Raw genomic sequence first — 20,012 nt, 5'->3', positions numbered from 1 at the left:
TGGGTGTCGTTGAATGGAGCTCCAAAGACACTCCAACTTATTATGTTTTATGTTTGCGCGCTTATTTGTTTTTTCTGAAAACATAAAATGAAGTAATGTCTTATTTTATCTGCAACCTCGCAGATCTAGGTAAATGTTTCTAAGTGTTGCAGACAAGATCAAGTTATTTTGCAGCCTAAAAAACAAATGGTCTTTACTATCGAGCATATAAACCTTTAAGCTATATCTTCTTTATAGGCATGCTTTTCACACAAAAAAATTTTAAAAAATAAGCAAGCACACGTAAATGTAACATTGAGTATAAATCGTCAGATTTAATTTGGTCAACAACCATAGTGTTGATTTCCTATGCTCGAGTCAACAACTCGTACACATGATCACTGTAATTTACAGGTACATGCTTGAGCATTTTAAAAATTCTGTGACTCCCTAAAAATTCAATGCGCTTAATTTCTACACAACCGCACTCTGCAGCTTCTTTGCTCGAGTACATGGACCGTAGCCTGTCTGCATGTCGAGAATCAGTGTGGATCGCTAACTCTATCTCCGACGCTGTCATGTTTTCCTAAATGAAACATAAACAGATAATCCCGTTATCTACGTGCATCAAAAAAAAAAAAAAAAAAAACTAACTTTATGTGCTTAATCGTTAATGTTTGAACATAGAACCATGATATTTAGTTACCTGGTAAAACGCGTAGATGTGATTTAGCAACTGTAAAATCGTGAATCCTGTAGTGCTGACGAACGTCCTTGAACTGGGTCCCATTTCCCCGAACCGGTCCACCGGAAATAGTATTGTAATGAAGTGGTACCCGAAAACCAACTCACTCTTTTCTCTACATGAAATTGAACAACAAAATAATAATTATAGTTATCTGTTTTAAAAGAAAAATAAGCATTTTCGTGTCTTAGGCACTAAAATGTTTTAACTTGTTACCCAACCCGCCCATCTTGCCACTTATGTGAATTTAATCAACATGAGATGAATGAAAACATGATGCAAAAAGAAACCTTTCAGAAAGTGGGCGTAGAAAATCAACAAAACAAGCATCAGGTTCCTTCATGCTTTCATCTGCATCATTCAAACTAAAAGAATCCATACATATAGACGCGGTTGATGCCGGTTCAGACATAATCCAGTTGATTGAATCAAGAAGGACGCTTCGAGCCAATGGCTTCATCAGTGTCTGACATTTAGATAGATGCTCGATTACATCACACAAAAGTATAAAACCAAAAAGATGATGATGTAATCAATGGTGTTTATTACCTGTGTATGATGACCTCGTCGGTTCCTGACCTCCTCTTTTGCAAGGATCGCGATCCTTTGCTTCTCGTTGTGGCTTGTTTTCGTACTATAATTGTTTTCATCTTGAGGAACATTACTGAGTGTCATGCCTACATGGCGTGCCAAGTCAGCAGACAAATGGACGAGCCTTTGTGATTTAATCTCCTTCACAGTCTTTAGAACCCATTGAGGCTGAGATGCATATGAGTTCAAAATGGACCATAAAGATACATAGATTTTCAGCAGCATTGACTGATGTATTACATTATATTATATAATTATAATTATAATTATATCATATGATTTGTAACATACCGTTACAACATTATTGGAGTGACCGATATATTTTTTAACTGAAGAACCTTCACAGACTACATGACTTACGTCATGCCCCACCAACCATCGGTTCACTACCATTGCACCTTCTTCTAGAACAGCTTCTACAACCTACGCGTTGCAAAAATTATTAGCATTTTAATAAAACGAGGAAACGTTATTAGCCTTTTGACATATCAGCTCGTTTTAACAGATAAACGGGCGAGGTTTTCCTATTCAAGCTATATGTAGAGGGAGAGTATTTTTACTCTGAGACGTATATGGCCGAATCAGGTATTTTGTGACCATTTTCCCTTTAAGTTAGTTTTATTATATGATCATGAAAGGCAGAAGGTTTTCCCTGTTCGGGCTACTCGGGAGAGCGAGTAATCCGACCTCATTGATGTACACAGCCTAGCAGGATTATTCTCTAGCTGTTTCCAACTCATCTCTAACCACCACTGAATAAGACGCGATTCGAACCTGAGACTTGTTTCGAGGAGCTCAGGGCCCTAACCACTAGGCTATCTTTACACCACTAAACTTTTACCCAACACCACTAAAATATGTATTTTGCCTATTTTACCCTTACTACCCTTAATTAGATATAAACCTTTTAATTACCCTAAAACTAAAACCTATATTCACAAACATACGGCCGCTTCAAATTTCAATTCTCATCTTCTTCGTATTTTGCTACAATGAATACAGAGGTATGTTTCAACATCTTCTATATTGCTACAATGAATACAAATAATATTAGTACTCTGTTTTAATTAATATTATATTATATATTATATATTATTATTATAAATTATAAATAATATATTAATATGAATTTGATAGACGTGTGTATAATGAGGTGTGTATGTGTATACAGAGAAAAGTTCTTTACCTCTATATTCAATTTATATATATTCATATATAGTTATGTCTTTCAAATAACTTTACTTATTAGGTTTTATTAGTTTTTTTTGGATGTTTTGTTTTATTAAGTGTATATATTACATCCTGATTTATTTTATGTAACAGGCATATAATGACTCGTCGAATTTGTTAATTGAAAAAGAAAAAATATATCTTTCTAGCTCTAAATTTGAATCGTCAGATGATTTATTAAAGAGCGTGCGTGAATTTTATTATGCAAGAGGATATGGGATATCAATTCGCAATTCGAAAAATGACAAGTTCTACACTTTGCAATGTGATAAGGGAGGTTCTTATCGAGATACAAGGGGTACTGAGGTTAAAAGAAAAAAGAGCTCAGTATCTCGTTTAATTGAATGCCCATTCAGTTTAATAGGTAGCAAGGGACGTGACGGTATTTGGGTATTTAAACCAAAAAACTTAGCACACAACCATGACCCATCCACCGATATCTCTGGTCATCCATCAACTTGCTTGATGAGTTGTATTTAAAGTACCAAGAGTGGCCTCAAAACAAGAAAGAATATGCCTCTTCAATGATTACCAAACTTGTCAACCAATCAGATACGTACTTTGAGCCAATAATTCAAAAACGAAAAGGTAGACCACCAAAATCAAAAAAGAAGAAAGGAAAGGGGATAACTTCTACCGCAAGGGATCCTTCAAGATTTGAGTATGTTGAGTCCTCAAGATTACAAAATCCCTCAAGTTCTACTTATTAATTTCAAGGGAGCAATGATGCAAGTATAATCCATCATGAAAATGCCAACGAAGCATTGCTTCAACGACATCCCCTTCACCTTGTGTGTTGGGACTGGGGGTTAGGTCATGGGTTCGAGTCTCGCTCTGCCCATCCTATTAATTAATCTGCCTGAAATATGGATATCCATATTCACCCTAGGGGGGTTTTCTCCCGGATCCATTCAGGATTCAAAACCCGGTCCGCCTGCCCCTCGGGATGGTTAAAGGTTCGGGTTCCTGTAATGCGATTCGGGTTTCCTCCCGAACGCGTGTGTGTGGGCAAATGATGAGTGTCGTTGAAATAAATGATACACTGATGCAAGCTTGCCGTTCAAAAAAAAAAAAATCCATCATGAAAATAATATCATCGATTTAAATGTTTATCCTGATCTTTCAAGTGACATATTTTGATAGTTTTTCAATGAAACTTTGTTTTCTATTTTAGTTATAACACATGTTATGTGTTATGTATTTTGGTACTTTATCTTTTGTAATCAAATGAGGGATTGATGGTAAAACTTGTTTCTGAATACTTTCAACACTCTTAATTTTATTCAATATGATGATCATGATTACTTTTTTAATGGTGTTGGTCTTTTTTACAATAGTTATATCTATATTTTTTGATGTATTCTAATGTTGTATATTTTATAATTGATACCGATACTTGTTTGCCAATATTTTGTTAAGCATCGAAGTCTTGGACACTCTTTGAAATTGTAGTTGTGCCAAGTGAAAAAAGAAATTGAGAAATACTCAAATGTTGTAGGCTACTGTAACAAAAGAATCATAAGAATGAGTTAAAAAGAAAAACACTACGGTATTTATTTATTGATATTAATTTTAGGGTAATTAAAATGTTTATTTATTTAAGGTTAGTAAGGGTAAAATAGACAAAATATGCATTTTAGTGATGTATGGTAAAAGCTTAGTGGTGTAAAGATCACTACGCTATGTGTATAAAAATGTTTGCAAACAGACCAACGCCAAGTTAGATTGGGTTTGTTTAAAACCAAGTGCCAAGTACAATGAATCTAAGTATTGATCACTAACTATTTCCTGGTGATGTTTGTATCAGTTGTGAATCGAGCATACCTTGTTTCGCAGCTCAGCAGAAACGTGTGGGTCAACATAAAAGGTATGACTTGCAAAGGTTGAACCTTTTCTTTTCTGCTCTACTAATGATTGTATTCTTGATCTTGGAATCAAGTTAGATTGTTTAACATTTTCAAGCATAGCAATAGGATTACAAGAAATCCCGTTACCGATCTTGTTTATATCATCTTTTGCCATAGAAACTTCTCTATAACTCTTAACACTGTATAGTGATTCGTTCAATCGCACTAAACACATGAAAAATAATTTAAGCTGATCAAAACAACGCAACATGTTCGACTAGACGACTAGAAGACAAAAAGGCAGTATAAGTTGAAAAGGTTTACCATTTCTCCTTACACTATCGACAAACCATCCAAGAGTAACGATATAAAGACAATCTTTCTCCCCATGCTTCAATACATACCCATTTTTACGTTCATAAGAGCTGTAATTACAGGTTAAGTTTTCATGTAATTTGATATAGGTCCACAAGATTTTTTTTATTTTTTTTCCTTTTTTTTTCTTTTTTGAGTTGAATGAATTTACAAGTTTAAGGCATAATTATCGGTGTAATCTTGAAATGTACATGTTTAATTCGTAGAACCGGATTATACATAATGCTACTGCACATGTAAAATCGACCGTAAATCACAAGATAAACAATACATTTAATATGGAAAAGGATATTTGAACCACCAAATGTGTACACTGAGGATGCAGATGGGGACTAAATTGACCTCCCAATCTCTCAGTTGCATCCATCACTTGTTTTTTCGCTTCTGTAAGTCAACATCAAGAAGGAAATTACATAAAAGTCAAAGATTTGGCCAGCAAGACTTTTTCAACATAGCACGTGTGACAAGTAGATAAAACCAAACACATGAGTTGATTGATTCAAACATAAACTAATAATGCATGCACATCATGACACAAGCATGAAAGATGATATGCAAAACAACAAGAGGTACAAAAGCATCATCTAACATGTAATGTATGACTTCTAGTTTGTAGTCAAATGAATTCATTTTACACTTCAAAATAAAGCATGCATACAAATTTATTGGGAAAAAGGACCATGTTGGATTATATGATGAAGAAGTTAATGCCAAATACTAATCTAAAATTCAAAGTGAGAACAGAATCATGTTAATTTGAAATCTATGATTGTAACAAAAGTTTTTTCTCTGGTGTTGGAACCGAGTAAAGGGTAAAGATGCATGGCATGCTCATAAATATTCAAGTTTAAGTTGTTGAAACAAAACATAACATATTGAACTAAATTCATAAAACATTAAGATCATGATCAAGATCATCACAAAGACAATTTTTTGAAAAAGTCAAACAGTTTGACTGTGAGTCAAAATGTTCCATGAACACCTCAAACTAGAGAGTAAGACCATGATCAAGAATTCAAGATCACCACAAGGACAATTTGTAAATAAGTACCCCCATTTTTTGCAATTTGCATGATAGAATAACTACTATAAGAAAAACACAAATTAAATAGCAAACCAAATTCTTCAAAGTAGACAGCTATAAATTTTACTAATAACAAATAGTAACAAATAACAATAACAATAACAAATAACAAATAGTAACAAATAATGATAATAACAAATGCTAAAATTAAATCACCTTTTGATAAACCTGTAACACAAATAACAAGACCAGAAAATGGAGAATTTGAGGCAGTTGAAGGACGTGGAGGTTGAAGATCTCTAAAAGACTTGGTACCCAATTTACAAGTTACATCAGCATACATCTTTGAACATGCCTTGCTAGTTATCACCTCCATTTTACCACTCCCAACAACCTTATTCATAATTTAACAACAAAACTGATATGGGTTTTCAAGAATTAAACATAAGTGGCAAAGAGACTTCAAACATAATACAACATGGGTTTGGTAATTGGGATATAAAGCTTCAAACTTCAATCATAAAGCAACAAAACTAAATGGGTTTTCAAGGTATTTGCATAATTTACATGGGTATAGTATGTAAAGCTTTAAACTTTTATCAGAAAACAAGAAAATTGAACGGGTTTTCAAGATTTTTGCATAATTGACGTGGGTTTTTGAATTCAAGCAGAATACTTCATGGTTTTAGTTAAAGATTCAAACTTTGATCAGAAAACAAGAAAATAGACGATGGGGTTTTTAAAAGAATAGAGAAAAGAGAGGCTTTATGTATTATTACTAATCTTACAATACAAACAAAGAGAATAAGCGAAGAATCAAATAGGTTTTTTATTGAGATTGTGGAAAGAGGTATTCAACATTATGCAACCAATAAAAGTTTTTTGAGTCAAATTCTCTGAAACATGTAAAAACAAAGTGATTTAGGCATGAGCTAAAGTTATATTTTACACTTTTGTGATGGTGTTGGGTCATAAAAAGATAAAATTGGGTGGTATTAGAAGTGACGAGTGAGAAAAAAAGGGAAGTGAGGGGTCTTTTTAGAATCACGCCATTGCAATTCTTCTTTTTTTCTTTTGTCAATTTTGAGTGATGATGACAACTTATCACCTTGTTGTAAACTTTTAAATCGTGTCCCTCCTTTAAAGAAGAGCAGTACCACAGTATTTTCTAAATTTAATTTATGGTTTTAACCCTAATCGCTCGTTTGTAGTAATAGATGTTTTAGATATAAATAAATAGGCCAAATAGCCCGAAAAGGTAACTTAAGGTACTTAATTTGACAATTAAGATAACCTCTCTCTAATTTGCCTAAGCTCAAAAAAAAAAAAAAAAATTCAATTTTATGTTTACTCAAGAAAATGTTTACGTGTTCAAATTTTTTTAAAATTAGGGTAATAATCGTTAAATTCATTAACGATCGTTAGTCAAAAATACACAATTAGTCCCTGAAGTTTCTTAAAGTTGCACCCATCATCCTCTTAATCATCTTCACCACCATCTTCATCTTCACCGCCACCATCAAAATGTTTTGAAAGTTTATGGTTTCCTCTTAATCATCTTCATACACTTTTAAAGTTTATGGTTTTTCAAAGTTTGTGGTTTTTTAAAGTTTACGGTTTGCTTATATTATTTTCACTATGATTTAAAAAAAAAATGTATGGTGTCCCTAACTTGTAATTGTGTGATTATACTAATAGAGAATTTTTCATCAATATGAGAAAGAAATCATGATGATACAACTCTGGAGCAAAACAACATCAAAACGTAAACAATCAAACTCGACAAACTGAACCAACTAGAAAATCCCATACAAAACGGGTTATAATTGAAAGAATAAGATTGCGTATTTGCATATGTTACTATCATTCAATGACATTATCACTACTACAAAAAAGGAGTTTTAAAACCGGTTTTTGAGGCTTTCGAAACCGGTTTTAAAACCGGTTTGTATCTATGAGGTTTACAAAGTGTAGACCGGTTTTCCAACCAGTTCTGATTTCTGAAACTTGACTTTCGAAACTGATTTTTTAATATAAACAGGTTTCTATTCTGGACAATAGAAACCTGTTCTTTATTAAAAATTGGTTTCGATTCTATTTTTTTTTAATTGTAATCTTCATCTTCATCCTTGGCTAATCTCTTTTCTGCAACATAAACAACATAACAAGCAAAACATCTTCGAGTTTCTCTGTTTCAACTACAGTATGAAGATCGATCATCACAGTCTTCCTTTTCGATCTTGATACGGGAACATCTTCAAGTAGATTTAACAGTGGACGATACCTTATTGAAGGAATATGAAGGTATAGTCTTCGAATGAGTCTTTAAGATCTTGAAAGCAGCACTTTGCTGAAGATGTAAACATCGGTAACGCCTTCAAGCTTCGCAATAGCATTCACGTACAAGTGCTTGTTCATGCTCCTACATCACCAAAAATAACCATTAGTAAAATATATGTTAATTAAATTTTTTTTTTTTCACTCTAGAAACTATATAATCAATGAGGGCTTAAACTTTACATCTTCAACCGATTTAACTTGAAAGAGAATAAAGAAGTTAATTGTGAAAAGAAGATGAAAATGAGTTTTTAGAAGCATATTTAATTTTCAAAGAGAAGGGAATGGAGGGAATGCAGCTGAGTTTTTCAACTTTTTCGTTTGCCACCTATAGCAACGAGACAGGTTTTTTTAAAAAGGGGTTTCTAAATTCGAAACCAGTTTTTATTAAGGAACTGGTTTCGAAAGTTAGGAATAGAGACCGGTTTTTTGTAAAAACCGGTTCCCCGCTTCCTTCTTTTTTAAAACTGGTTCCAATTCACTTTCGATACCTATTTTTAGGGGTTTCTCAAAAAGCCGTTTTTGTTTGAGGGTTTGCATTCTCATTTGTGTAGTAGTTATGTTGTAATATATTTCTGGAAAATATGGTCACCTAATACTATTTTACGATTAAGTTATACGCAATACATGTAGGGTGTTCCAAACAGTCCGTTTTCTAAAACGTCAATTAAAAAGAGTTTTTGGCTTATAAGATTTTTAACTAATATGCCTGATTTATGTTTTATTTCCTCTTTCGGAAAATTTTATCAAACACACCCTTATCTCACTAATTCCCTAATTCCTAATACTTGAATTCTTGCTCTTGTGCTTTACAAATCTTGTGTAACCTGATCTTTGTGATTCTCATGACCCAAACAAGGTAATAATATCTGAATTGTATGAATTTAATTTAGGGTTTAGGTTTGTAAGTGTTTAATGTAGAGACCCGTCCTAATTCATCTGGACGAATACATTACATTTGGTTACATCGCGAGGTACTTGACCTCTATATGATACATTTTACAAACATTGCATTCGTTTTTAAAAGACAAACTTTCATTTCATTGAAAGTTGACGGCATGCATACCATTTCATAATATATCCAACTATACTTGACTTAATAATAATCTTGATGAACTCGACGACTCGAATGCAACGTCTTTTGAAATATGCCATGAATGACTCCAAGTAATATCTCTAATATGAGGAAATGCACAGCGGAAGATTTCTTTCATACCTGAGAATAAACATGCTTTCAAATGTCAACCAAAAGGTTGGTGAGTTCATTAGTTTATCATAAACAATCATTTTCAATAATATAATAGACCACAAGATTTCATTTTCTTTTCAAGGTGCAGGTCTGCTCACTGCTATAAAATTCATTCATATGGATTGAACACCTGGTAACCGACATTAACAAGATGCATATAAGAATATCCCCAACATTTCGGGACATCCTTCGGACATGATAAAAAAACTCGAAGTACTAAAGCATCCGCAACAACGGATGGGGTTCGTTAGGCCCAATAGATCTATCTTTAGGATTCACGTCAATTAGTAGACTGGTTTACTAATTCTTAGGCTACCAAGCAAAATGGACATATTCGGCTTCGATCACTCAACCATAGAACGTAGTTTCAATTACTTGTGTCTATTTCGTCAAACATTTATAAAAGCGCATGTATTCTCAGTCCCAAAAATATATATTGCAAAAGCATTTAAAAAGGGAGTAATGAAACTCACGGTACGATATTTTGTAGTAAAAATATGCATACGACGGAACTGAACAATGCAGAGTTGGCCTCGGATTCACGAACCTATATCATTTATGTATATATTAACACACATAATTGTAATCGAACAAATTTATATATATATATATATATATATATATATATAAATTTATTAGTTATATCATTTTAATATTAATAACCTATATGTTTCATATATTCATTTTATATATTTACAATAAATAAAAATATAAATTTTGTTATGTTAAATATATATATATATATATATATATATATATATATATATATATATATATATATATATATATATATATATATATATATATATATATATATATATATATATATATTGTTTGTTAAAATTATAATAATACTAAAATAATATTAGTAATGATAAAAAAAATAATAATGATAATAGAGTTAAAAATGATACTTTTAATATTAATGATAAAAATGATAACTTTAGTAAAAATGATACTTCTAATAAAAATATTAATTTTAATAATAATGAATACTAGTAATAATAATTATAAAAATAATGATTTTACTAATAATAATAATGATACTAATATTTATATTTATATTAATGACTATAATGATAATAATAGTACTATTAATAATACTAATACTTATGATAATAATAATAGTAATACAAATAATAATAATAATAATAATAATAATAATAATAATAAAAATAATAATCTTGATAATCCTATTAATACTAATGATAATAATAATAATAATAATAATAATAATTTTATTATTTAGTGTTAGTTTAATAATAATGATAATAATAATAACAATAATAATAATAATATTAATAATAATAAAAATAAAAATAACAATAATAATAATAACAAATAAACTACCTTTAAAGTTTTCCCATAAAACTATTAATAATACTAATACTTATGATAATAATAATAGTAATAAAAATAATAATAATAATAATAATAAAAATAATAATCTTGATAATCCTATTAATACTAATAATAATAATAATAATAATAATAATAATAATAATAATAATAATAATAATAATAATAATAATTTTATTATTTAGTGTTAGTTTAATAATAATGATAATAATAATAACAATAATAATAATAATATTAATAATAATAAAAATAAAATAACAATAATAATAATAACAAATAAACTACCTTTAAAGTTTTCCCATAAAAAAAACAAGTTTTCCCATAAAAAAAACACTTCAGACCGAGCTTGAAATCAAGACCTCTCGGTTAAACACCAACACCCATAAGCATGTCTCTACTTTATCATTTCCATTTTAATAAGGGATTCGAATTCTTTTAATCTGTATATGCGACTTCCACAGCAAAAAAGGAATGGTCTCGGCCCAAGAACAATTATGGCCCAATATTAGAAACTGAAATATAGTGGCCCACGATTGAAGTCCAGCTCGTAGCAGTTTATGGTTGTTAAAGAATAAAGCGTATAACAAAAGGGTTTTGCAAATTGAGACATAAGTATATGTGGCAGCCGTATACAATATCCATTAAAACAAGTGGCTCATGCTTTTCTGGTTCGCAACAGGAAACAAAAAGTAGGGTCTTCGGTTTATCAATCAATCATCATGATTGAAATTTTCTCATCCTCATCTTTTATTATTTAACAGTTATCATCATCATCTATTTCTTTTATGAATTCGTAGCAACTTTAATGGAGTGTGGGTTCTGTTGAATATCGAAGAGATTAGGATCAATAACAGTAGCAAAATATCAACGTTCCATGGTGTTTAAAGCTATAAAACAGTAACAGCGTGCAAGTGGTTGTTGATTTGATTTGCGTTTGAATAGGAGATTAAATAACCACAAAAAGCAAACGTAAGAGAAAATATAGAAACAATAACAGAAGAAACCTGGTTCACTGTTTTGTCGAATAAGAAGGAAAAAGGAATGAAAACAATTAATAACATTGTGGGGTTTGGTTTCAACTTGGAACATAAAGAAACAACATCATCATATCACTTATTCATCACTATCTATCTCGTCACTGTTGTAGGTTCTTAAGGTACGTGCAGTAGTGGTTTGATTTGGTGTTTTGTGAGCGATACAAGGAACCACTCAGCCGCTTCAAACAACAACACTTAAATAGCAGCAAGTTACAGGTCATGTGGGTTTGGTATTATCGATCAAGACACGAGAACTAACTAGTTTAGTGATAGTGATATGGTTGATCAATTAATAAAAGAAATATATTTAAATAAGTAAATGGTGGTTTGTGGTTTGAAATGGGTTTGATGGAACGGTTTCAATAGAAACTATAGCAGTCTAGTTCCATCTTTTTCGTTTGACATAAATAGCATTAGAATAGTAGCAGGTTGTGTAGGTGGTTCGAGACAAAAAAAGAAAAAATCGAGCAAAGTGGAGAAAAATCAGGAAATCGAAGGTGATGAGAGTGAGATTAGTTAAAAGAAAACGTTTGTTGTTAATCATAAAAGAAACAGAATCCATAGCCACTATTCGGATTGATGAACAAGGTTTGTTGGGTGGTTTGATCGTAACAGTGACATGAACGGAAGAAGATGTTGCAAAAGACAAGCGTAGGTTGTGGTCTTCGGTTATGGGTTATGGTGGTGTATTGGGTTGGATGATGGTGCTCTAAAATGAAGGTGATGAGCTTCAAGATGGTTTCGTTGGTGACGGTTTAAATGGGTTGGTGTGTTCGTGGTGTGACAGAAAAATGCAGCAGGTTTGTGATCAAAGTGGTCGTGGGTTTACGAAAGCGAAGAAGAAAGGTTGGGTTGTTCTTGATGATGGCCGAAAAAATATTACACTGTAAGAATTAACGCTGCTTCGTCTTCACTGGTATCACGAGAAGCATAAATTTAAAATGGTGAATAGTTGTTGGTGAAATATAAAGTTGAATATGGTTGATGGTAGTTTTATATATATTAAAAGAAACCAAAATCGTGCAGATGCATGTATATATGTGTATGTAATGTCAAGTGGGTTTGATGCATGCGTTGGTGTTCACAATCAATCACAGAGAAAAATAATATGAGTTTAAATTGGTTATGGGTTTCATGAGAGTCAAATGATGATGTTTGTTTTGTGAATATCACAAATATAGGTACGTATATATATTTATATTGTGTTTATAATATGAGGGAACAAGCATAGTGTAAAGCAAAATATTCGGAAATCTAGGATTTAACAGTATTAATCCATTCATATTCATTGTATGTATATGCTATATGTATATATAACCTATAAGATGAAGTGAGGAAGACACAAAAACAAACACATGGAATTCATGATATCAATTATTAATAGTGGTCAAATAATAATCACTCATTTAGATTAAATTGAAATAAAGATAGATGGATTGATGGTTGATGACACTAGTAAGCATCTTACAAACATATACTAACAAATATAGTAATCATAATAATTAATAATAATAATATAATAATAATTATAATATAATATAAAATAATTTAAAAGGAACATGTGTTTGTCTAATAGAAACTTTAACGCCATATTCTACCGACAGTTTTCACGGACTATAATTTCGTACTCTGTTGTTACTCAGTGGCGGACAAAAGTTCACAGAAAAATCCCAAATTTTTACATTAACTATCTTTATTTATTTTGGTTATTATGGTATAAAATTCGATCATTAATTTATTAAATAAAAATTACATCAACTGTCCCGCTCAATTCTGGGTAAAATATAAAAAGTGTTAAAATTTAATAACTAGATACTAAATACATTTTTAGTAAGCTTAAAATTTATAAAACTCATTTTCGGGTCACCGTTTATTTTAAAACCATATAAATTCGAATTAAACTTCTCTAAATAATAATCGAAACGTCCAACGAGTATTATATTTGATATACTCTCTCTCTATATATATAGATTTATTTTAATAACAATTTAATTATATCGTAAATTATTTTATATTCTCAGTTCTAATGATTAAATCGTATATTGTTATTTTTGGTTAATATATATATATATATATATATATATATATATATATATATATATATATATATATATATATATATATATATATATATATATATATATATATATATATATATATATATATATATATATGTATATGTATATGTATACACATTTATTTACAATTAATGGTTCGTGAATCTTCGGAGATAGTTGAAGGGTAATTGCATATATGAAACAGTTCAAAATTTTTGAGACTCAACCTAACAGACTTTGTTTATCGTGTCAAAAATATTAGATCATATCGAGAGTTTGGTTTAAAATTAGTCGAAATTTTCCGGGTTGTCACATTTAAAATGGGTTTTGGTTTGATTTTTTTTATGAAATGTGTTTGTGATGCTTGTTTGATGTTTAATATAGCTTCTATACTTGTTATATGATGCCCTTGTAACCTTGAATCGACCTAAAACACGCTAGAATTGATTTTCGGTGTAAAAACCCAAAACCATCTTGCCAATGTTGTTCGTTCGTGGCAACAAGATTGTAGTGACCCGAACTTTTCCATGTTTATATATATTAATTGAGATTGATATTTACATGATTAAATGTTTCCAACATGTTAAGCAATCAAACTTGTTAAGACTTGATTAATTGAAATATGTTTCATATAGACAATTGACCACCCAAGTTGACCGGTGATTCACGAACGTTAAAACTTGTAAAAACTATATGATGACATATATATGGATATATATAGTTAACATGATACTATGATAAGTAAACATATCATTAAGTATATAACAATGAACTACATATGTAAAAACAAGACTACTAACTTAATGATTTTTAAACGAGACATATATGTAACGATTATCGTTGTAAAGACATTTAATGTATATATATCATATTAAGAGATATTCATACATGATAATATCATGATAATATAATAATTTAAAATCTCATTTGATATTATAAACATTAGGTTAACAACATTTAACAAGATCGTTAACCTAAAGGTTTCAAAATAACACTTACATGTAACGGCTAACGATGACTTAACGACTCAGTTAAAATGTATATACATGTAGTGTTTTAATATGTATTTATACACTTTTGAAAGACTTCAATACACTTATCAAAATACTTCTACTTAACAAAAATGTTTACAATTACATCCTCGTTCAGTTTCATCAACAATTCTACTCGTATGCACCCGTATTCGTACTCGTACAATACACAGCTTTTAGATGTATGTACTATTGGTATATACACTCCAATGATCAGCTCTTAGCAGCCCATGTGAGTCACCTAACACATGTGGGAACCATCATTTGGAAACTAGCATGAAATATCTCATAAAATTACAAAAATATGAGTAATCATTCATGACTTATTTACATGAAAACAAAATTACATATCCTTTATATCTAATCCATACACCAACGACCAAAAACACCTACAAACACTTTCATTCTTCAATTTTCTTCATCTAATTGATCTCTCTCAAGTTCTATCTTCAAGTTCTAAGTGTTCTTCATAAATTCTACAAGTTCTAGTTACATAAAATCAAGAATACTTTCAAGTTTGCTAGCTCACTTCCAATCTTGTAAGGTGATCATCCAACCTCAAGAAATCTTTGTTTCTTACAGTAGGTTATCATTCTAATACAAGGTAATAATCATATTCAAACTTTGGTTCAATTTCTATAACTATAACAATCTTATTTAAAGTGATGATCTTACTTGAACTTGTTTTCGTGTCATGATTCTGCTTCAAGAACTTCGAGCCATCCAAGGATCCGTTGAAGCTAGATCTATTTTTCTCTTTTCCAGTAGGTTTATCCAAGGAACTTAAGGTAGTAATGATGTTCATAACATCATTTGATTCATACATATAAAGCTATCTTATTCGAAGGTTTAAACTTGTAATCACTAGAACATAGTTTAGTTAATTCTAAACTTGTTCGCAAACAAAAGTTAATCCTTCTAACTTGACTTTTAAAATCAACTAAACACATGTTTTATATCTATATGATATGCTAACTTAATGATTTAAAACCTGGAGACACGAAAAACACCGTAAAACCGGATTTACGCCGTCTTAGTAACACCGCGGGCTGTTTTGGGTTAGTTAATTAAAAACTATGATAAACTTAGATTTAAAAGTTGTTATTCTGAGAAAATGATTTTTATTATGAACATGAAACTATATCCAAAAATTATGGTTAAACTCAAAGTGGAAGTATGTTTTCTTAAATGGTCATCTAGACGTCGTTCTTTCGACTGAAATGACTACCTTTACAAAAATGACTTGTAACTTATTTTTTCGACTATAAACCTATACTTTTTCTATTTAGATTCATAAAATAGAGTTCAATATGAAACCATAGCAATTTGATTCACTCAAAACGGATTTAAAATGAAGAAGTTATGGGTAAAACAAGATTGGATAATTTTTCTCATTTTAGCTACGTGAAAATTGGCAACAAATCTATTCCAACCATAACTTAATCAACTTGTATTGTATATTATGTAATCTTGAGATACCATAGATATGTATACAATGTTTCGACCTATCATGTCGACACATCTATATATATTTCGGAACAACCATAGACAATCTATATGTGAATGTTGGAGTTAGCTATACAGGGTTGAGGTTGATTCCAAAATATATATAGTTTGAGTTGTGATCAATACTGAGATACGTATACACTGGGTCGTGAATTGATTCAAGATAATATTTATCGATTTATTTCTGTACATCAAACTGTGGACAACTAGTTGTAGGTTACTAACGAGGATAGCTGACTTAATAAACTTAAAACATCAAAATATATTAAAAGTGTTGTAAATATATTTTGAACATACTTTGATATATATGTATATATTGTTATAGGTTCATGAATCAACCAGTGGTCAAGTCTTACTTCCCGACGAAGTAAAAATCTGTGAAAGTGAGTTATAGTCCCACTTTTAAAATCTAATATTTTTGGGATGAGAATACATGCAGGTTTTATAAATGATTTACAAAATAGACACAAGTACGTGAAACTACATTCTATGGTTGAATTATCGAAATCGAATATGCCATTTTTATTAAGTCTGGTAATCTAAGAATTAGGGAACAGACACCCTAATTGAAACGAATCCTAAAGATAGATCTATTGGGCCTAACAAACCCCATCCAAAGTACCGGATGCTTTAGTACTTCGAAATTTATATCATATCCGAAGGGTGTCCCGGAATGATGGGGATATTCTTATATATGCATCTTGTTAATGTCGGTTACCAGGTGTTCACCATATGAATGATTTTTATCTCTATGTATGGGATGTGTATTGAAATATGAAATCTTGTGGTCTATTATTACGATTTGATATATATAGGTTAAACCTATAACTCACCAACATTTTTGTTGACGTTTAAAGCATGTTTATTCTCAGGTGAATACTAAGAGCTTCCGCTGTTGCATACTAAAATAAGGACAAGATTTGGAGTCCATGTTTATATGATATTGTGTAAAAACTGCATTCAAGAAACTGATTTCGATGTAACATATTTGTATTGTAAACTATTAGGTAATGGTCGTGTGTAAACAGGATATTTTAGATTATCATTATTTGATAATCTACATAAAGCTTTTTAAACCTTTATTTATGAAATAAAGGTTATGGTTTGTTTTAAAATGAATGCAGTCTTTGAAAAACATCTCATATAGAGGTCAAAACCTCGCAACGAAATCAATTAATATGGAACGTTTTTAATCAATAAGAACGGGACATTTAAGTTGGTATCAGAGCGTTGGTCTTAGAGAACTAGAATTTTGCATTAGTGTGTCTTATCGAGTTTGTTAGAATGCATTAGTGAGTCTGGACTTCGACCGTGTTTACTTGAAAAATGATTGCTTAACAAATTTTGTTGGAAACTATATATTTTTAACATATGAATATTATGTGATATATTAATCTCTTAACGCGTTTGATATTATGTGATAGATGTCTACCTCTAGAAAAAGTCCCATTGACTCACCTAATAATAATGAAGAGTCAAATGTAAATTGGAATGATTCGTGAACTGATTCACAAGTTCCCGAAGAGGAACCGGAAGAAGAGTCGGAACCGGAAGAAGAATCGGAACCGGAAGAAGAATCGGAACCGGATGAAGAAATAGAACCGGTGAGGGAAATAATAAAACGGTTAAGTAAAAGAAAATCCTCAACCAACCGACCAAGGTTAATTATGGTCAATGGTGTTTCCGCCAAAGAAGCAAAATATTGGGAGGATTACCAATTCTCCGATGAATCGGATTCCGACGAGAATTCTGATGATGTTATAGAAATTACCCTAACTGAATTTAAAAAGGCAAAAGAAAATAACAAGGGAAAGGGCATAAAAATAGAGAAATCTAATTCCAACCCCGATGAACTTTATATGTATCGTCAACCCCCGAAGTCCTTAAGTTGTAACAATGACCCGGGAACCTCTAAATCACCAGGTTTTTCTAAACCAATGTGGAAAACGACGGCTCGTATTAGGGGAACATCATATATCCCTAGAAACTTGGTAAAACGAACCAAAACCGAAGAAGAAGAAATAAGCGAGTCGGAATAAGATAGTTGTATTCGTGTGGTGTAATATATGTAATATAGTGTGCTTATGCCTTATGATATATGTAAAAATTGTTTGTATTAATAAGTATTTTTTTTTATGAATCTAACTCTTGTCTATTTTACAGTATAAAAACACAAAATGGATAGACAACCCAATATTTTAAGAGACCTACCCGGAGACATGATTGATGAAATCTTGTCTAGAGTCGGTCAGAATTCTTCGACACAACTATTTAAGGCGAGACCAGTTTGTAAGATATTCGAAGAACGTTCCAAGAATGCCTTGGTTTATAAAAGGCTTTCGTTCAAAAGATGGGGGATATCACATTGGAAAATCCATAAGTTACGATGTGTTTACTTTGACGCATATATTGCGGGGTACCCAAATGCTATTTTACGCAATGGGTTAAGAAATTATTTTGACTCAATATATCCGAATATTGGACTTCGTGATTTAGAAAAAGCGGCTAACATGCAACATAAAGAAGCATGGTATGCTTACGGATTAGTAATGTTCGCTTCTCACCAAAGTGAGAATAAGAACATCGGGCTACAACTATTAAACAAAACGTTCCCACAAGTGACGGAGTCGGTAATTGGGGTAAGAAATGAGGTTTTTAGATTGTTACGGGACTGTTGGACATTACGTAACCCTCGTCCCTTTGACGACGTTACAACACTGATAGTGCTCCAAATGAACATATATTTAGTAGCAATATCCTCCCAATATGTAAATTATTTAGTTGTAATTGTTCCATTTTCAAGTAATATTCGTTTATTTTAAATAAGTGCGAAGACAAAAGGCGAAAACAACGAATTGAAGACGCAAAGGTCCAAAATGCTCAAATGTACAAGATACAATTAAAAAGGTTCAATTTATTGATGAGGAACGTCTCAAAATGACAAGAGTACAAGTTACAACACACAAAGTACACGATATAAAATAGTACGCAAGGACGTTCGAAAATCCGGAACCGGGACCCTAGCCAAGAAGAAACGCCCGACGCAATGGACCAAAAATATCTAGTCTACTATGCACAAGAATAAAATATAATATATAAATAATTATATTAATTATTTATATATTTATATTTATTTTAAATTATGTCGACGAACAAGAAAACAAAAATGATTGAGCTGGATTCTGATGGCCATGCGACTCGCATGGATTTATGCCTATTTCCCATGCGAGTCGCATGAGGATCAGAATCAGGCCTGGTCTATAAATTTGCCAGTTTTCGTTCGTTTTAAAACACACCACACACATATACATAATAATACTCCGTAAGAATAATGTAATAATAATAATAAATTTATAATATATAAATAAATATAGTATAGATTAGTGTTATATTAGATTAGTTTGGGTTATGTAAAAGTTATTTTTACGGGTTTTGAAGTCGAAATTCTGTCCGTGTACCACTACGCGATAAATAATCAATGTAAGCTATGTTCTCCTTTTTAAATTAATGTCTCTTACTTAAGTTATTATTATGCTTATTTAATCCGAAGTAATCATGATGTTGGGCTAATTACTAAAATGGGTAATTGGGCTTTGTACCATAATTAGGGTTTGGACAAAAGAACGACACTTGTGGAAATTAGAC

At 31.1% G+C, this 20,012-nt stretch overlaps 1 protein-coding gene across 1 annotated transcript; it reads right to left on the bottom strand.

Moving 5' to 3' along the window:
* Nucleotides 1–287: 287 nt before the first annotated feature.
* On the bottom strand, nt 288–6,486 carry LOC139885596 (uncharacterized). Its single transcript, XM_071869347.1, has 9 exons — nt 6,008–6,486; nt 5,060–5,151; nt 4,717–4,819; nt 4,370–4,617; nt 1,607–1,738; nt 1,274–1,483; nt 1,015–1,190; nt 686–839; nt 288–565 (listed from the first exon to the last, which is right to left on the bottom strand). The coding sequence occupies exons 1-9, from the start codon at nt 6,192–6,194 to the stop codon at nt 347–349; spliced, it is 1,521 nt and encodes a 506-aa protein (XP_071725448.1). The 5' UTR covers nt 6,195–6,486; the 3' UTR covers nt 288–346.
* Between the last annotated feature and the right edge of the window lie 13,526 nt (nt 6,487–20,012).

This window comes from Rutidosis leptorrhynchoides, chromosome 1 (assembly GCF_046630445.1).
Source record: "Rutidosis leptorrhynchoides isolate AG116_Rl617_1_P2 chromosome 1, CSIRO_AGI_Rlap_v1, whole genome shotgun sequence".
Taxonomy (NCBI): domain Eukaryota; kingdom Viridiplantae; phylum Streptophyta; class Magnoliopsida; order Asterales; family Asteraceae; genus Rutidosis; species Rutidosis leptorrhynchoides.
This window is presented reverse-complemented; position numbering and strand designations above follow the sequence as displayed.

Bases quoted from the DNA above. Each gene is read 5' to 3' on its own strand.
- LOC139885596 (XM_071869347.1), bottom strand. From the start codon at position 6,194: ATGAATAAGGTTGTTGGGAGTGGTAAAATGGAGGTGATAACTAGCAAG. The intron at 1,739-4,369 runs GTATGCTCGATT...TGCAACGCGTAG, and splicing joins CTGCTGAGCTGCGAAACAAG to GTTGTAGAAGCTGTTCTAGA. The intron at 566-685 runs GTAACTAAATAT...TGTTTCATTTAG, and splicing joins ACATCTACGCGTTTTACCAG to GAAAACATGACAGCGTCGGA.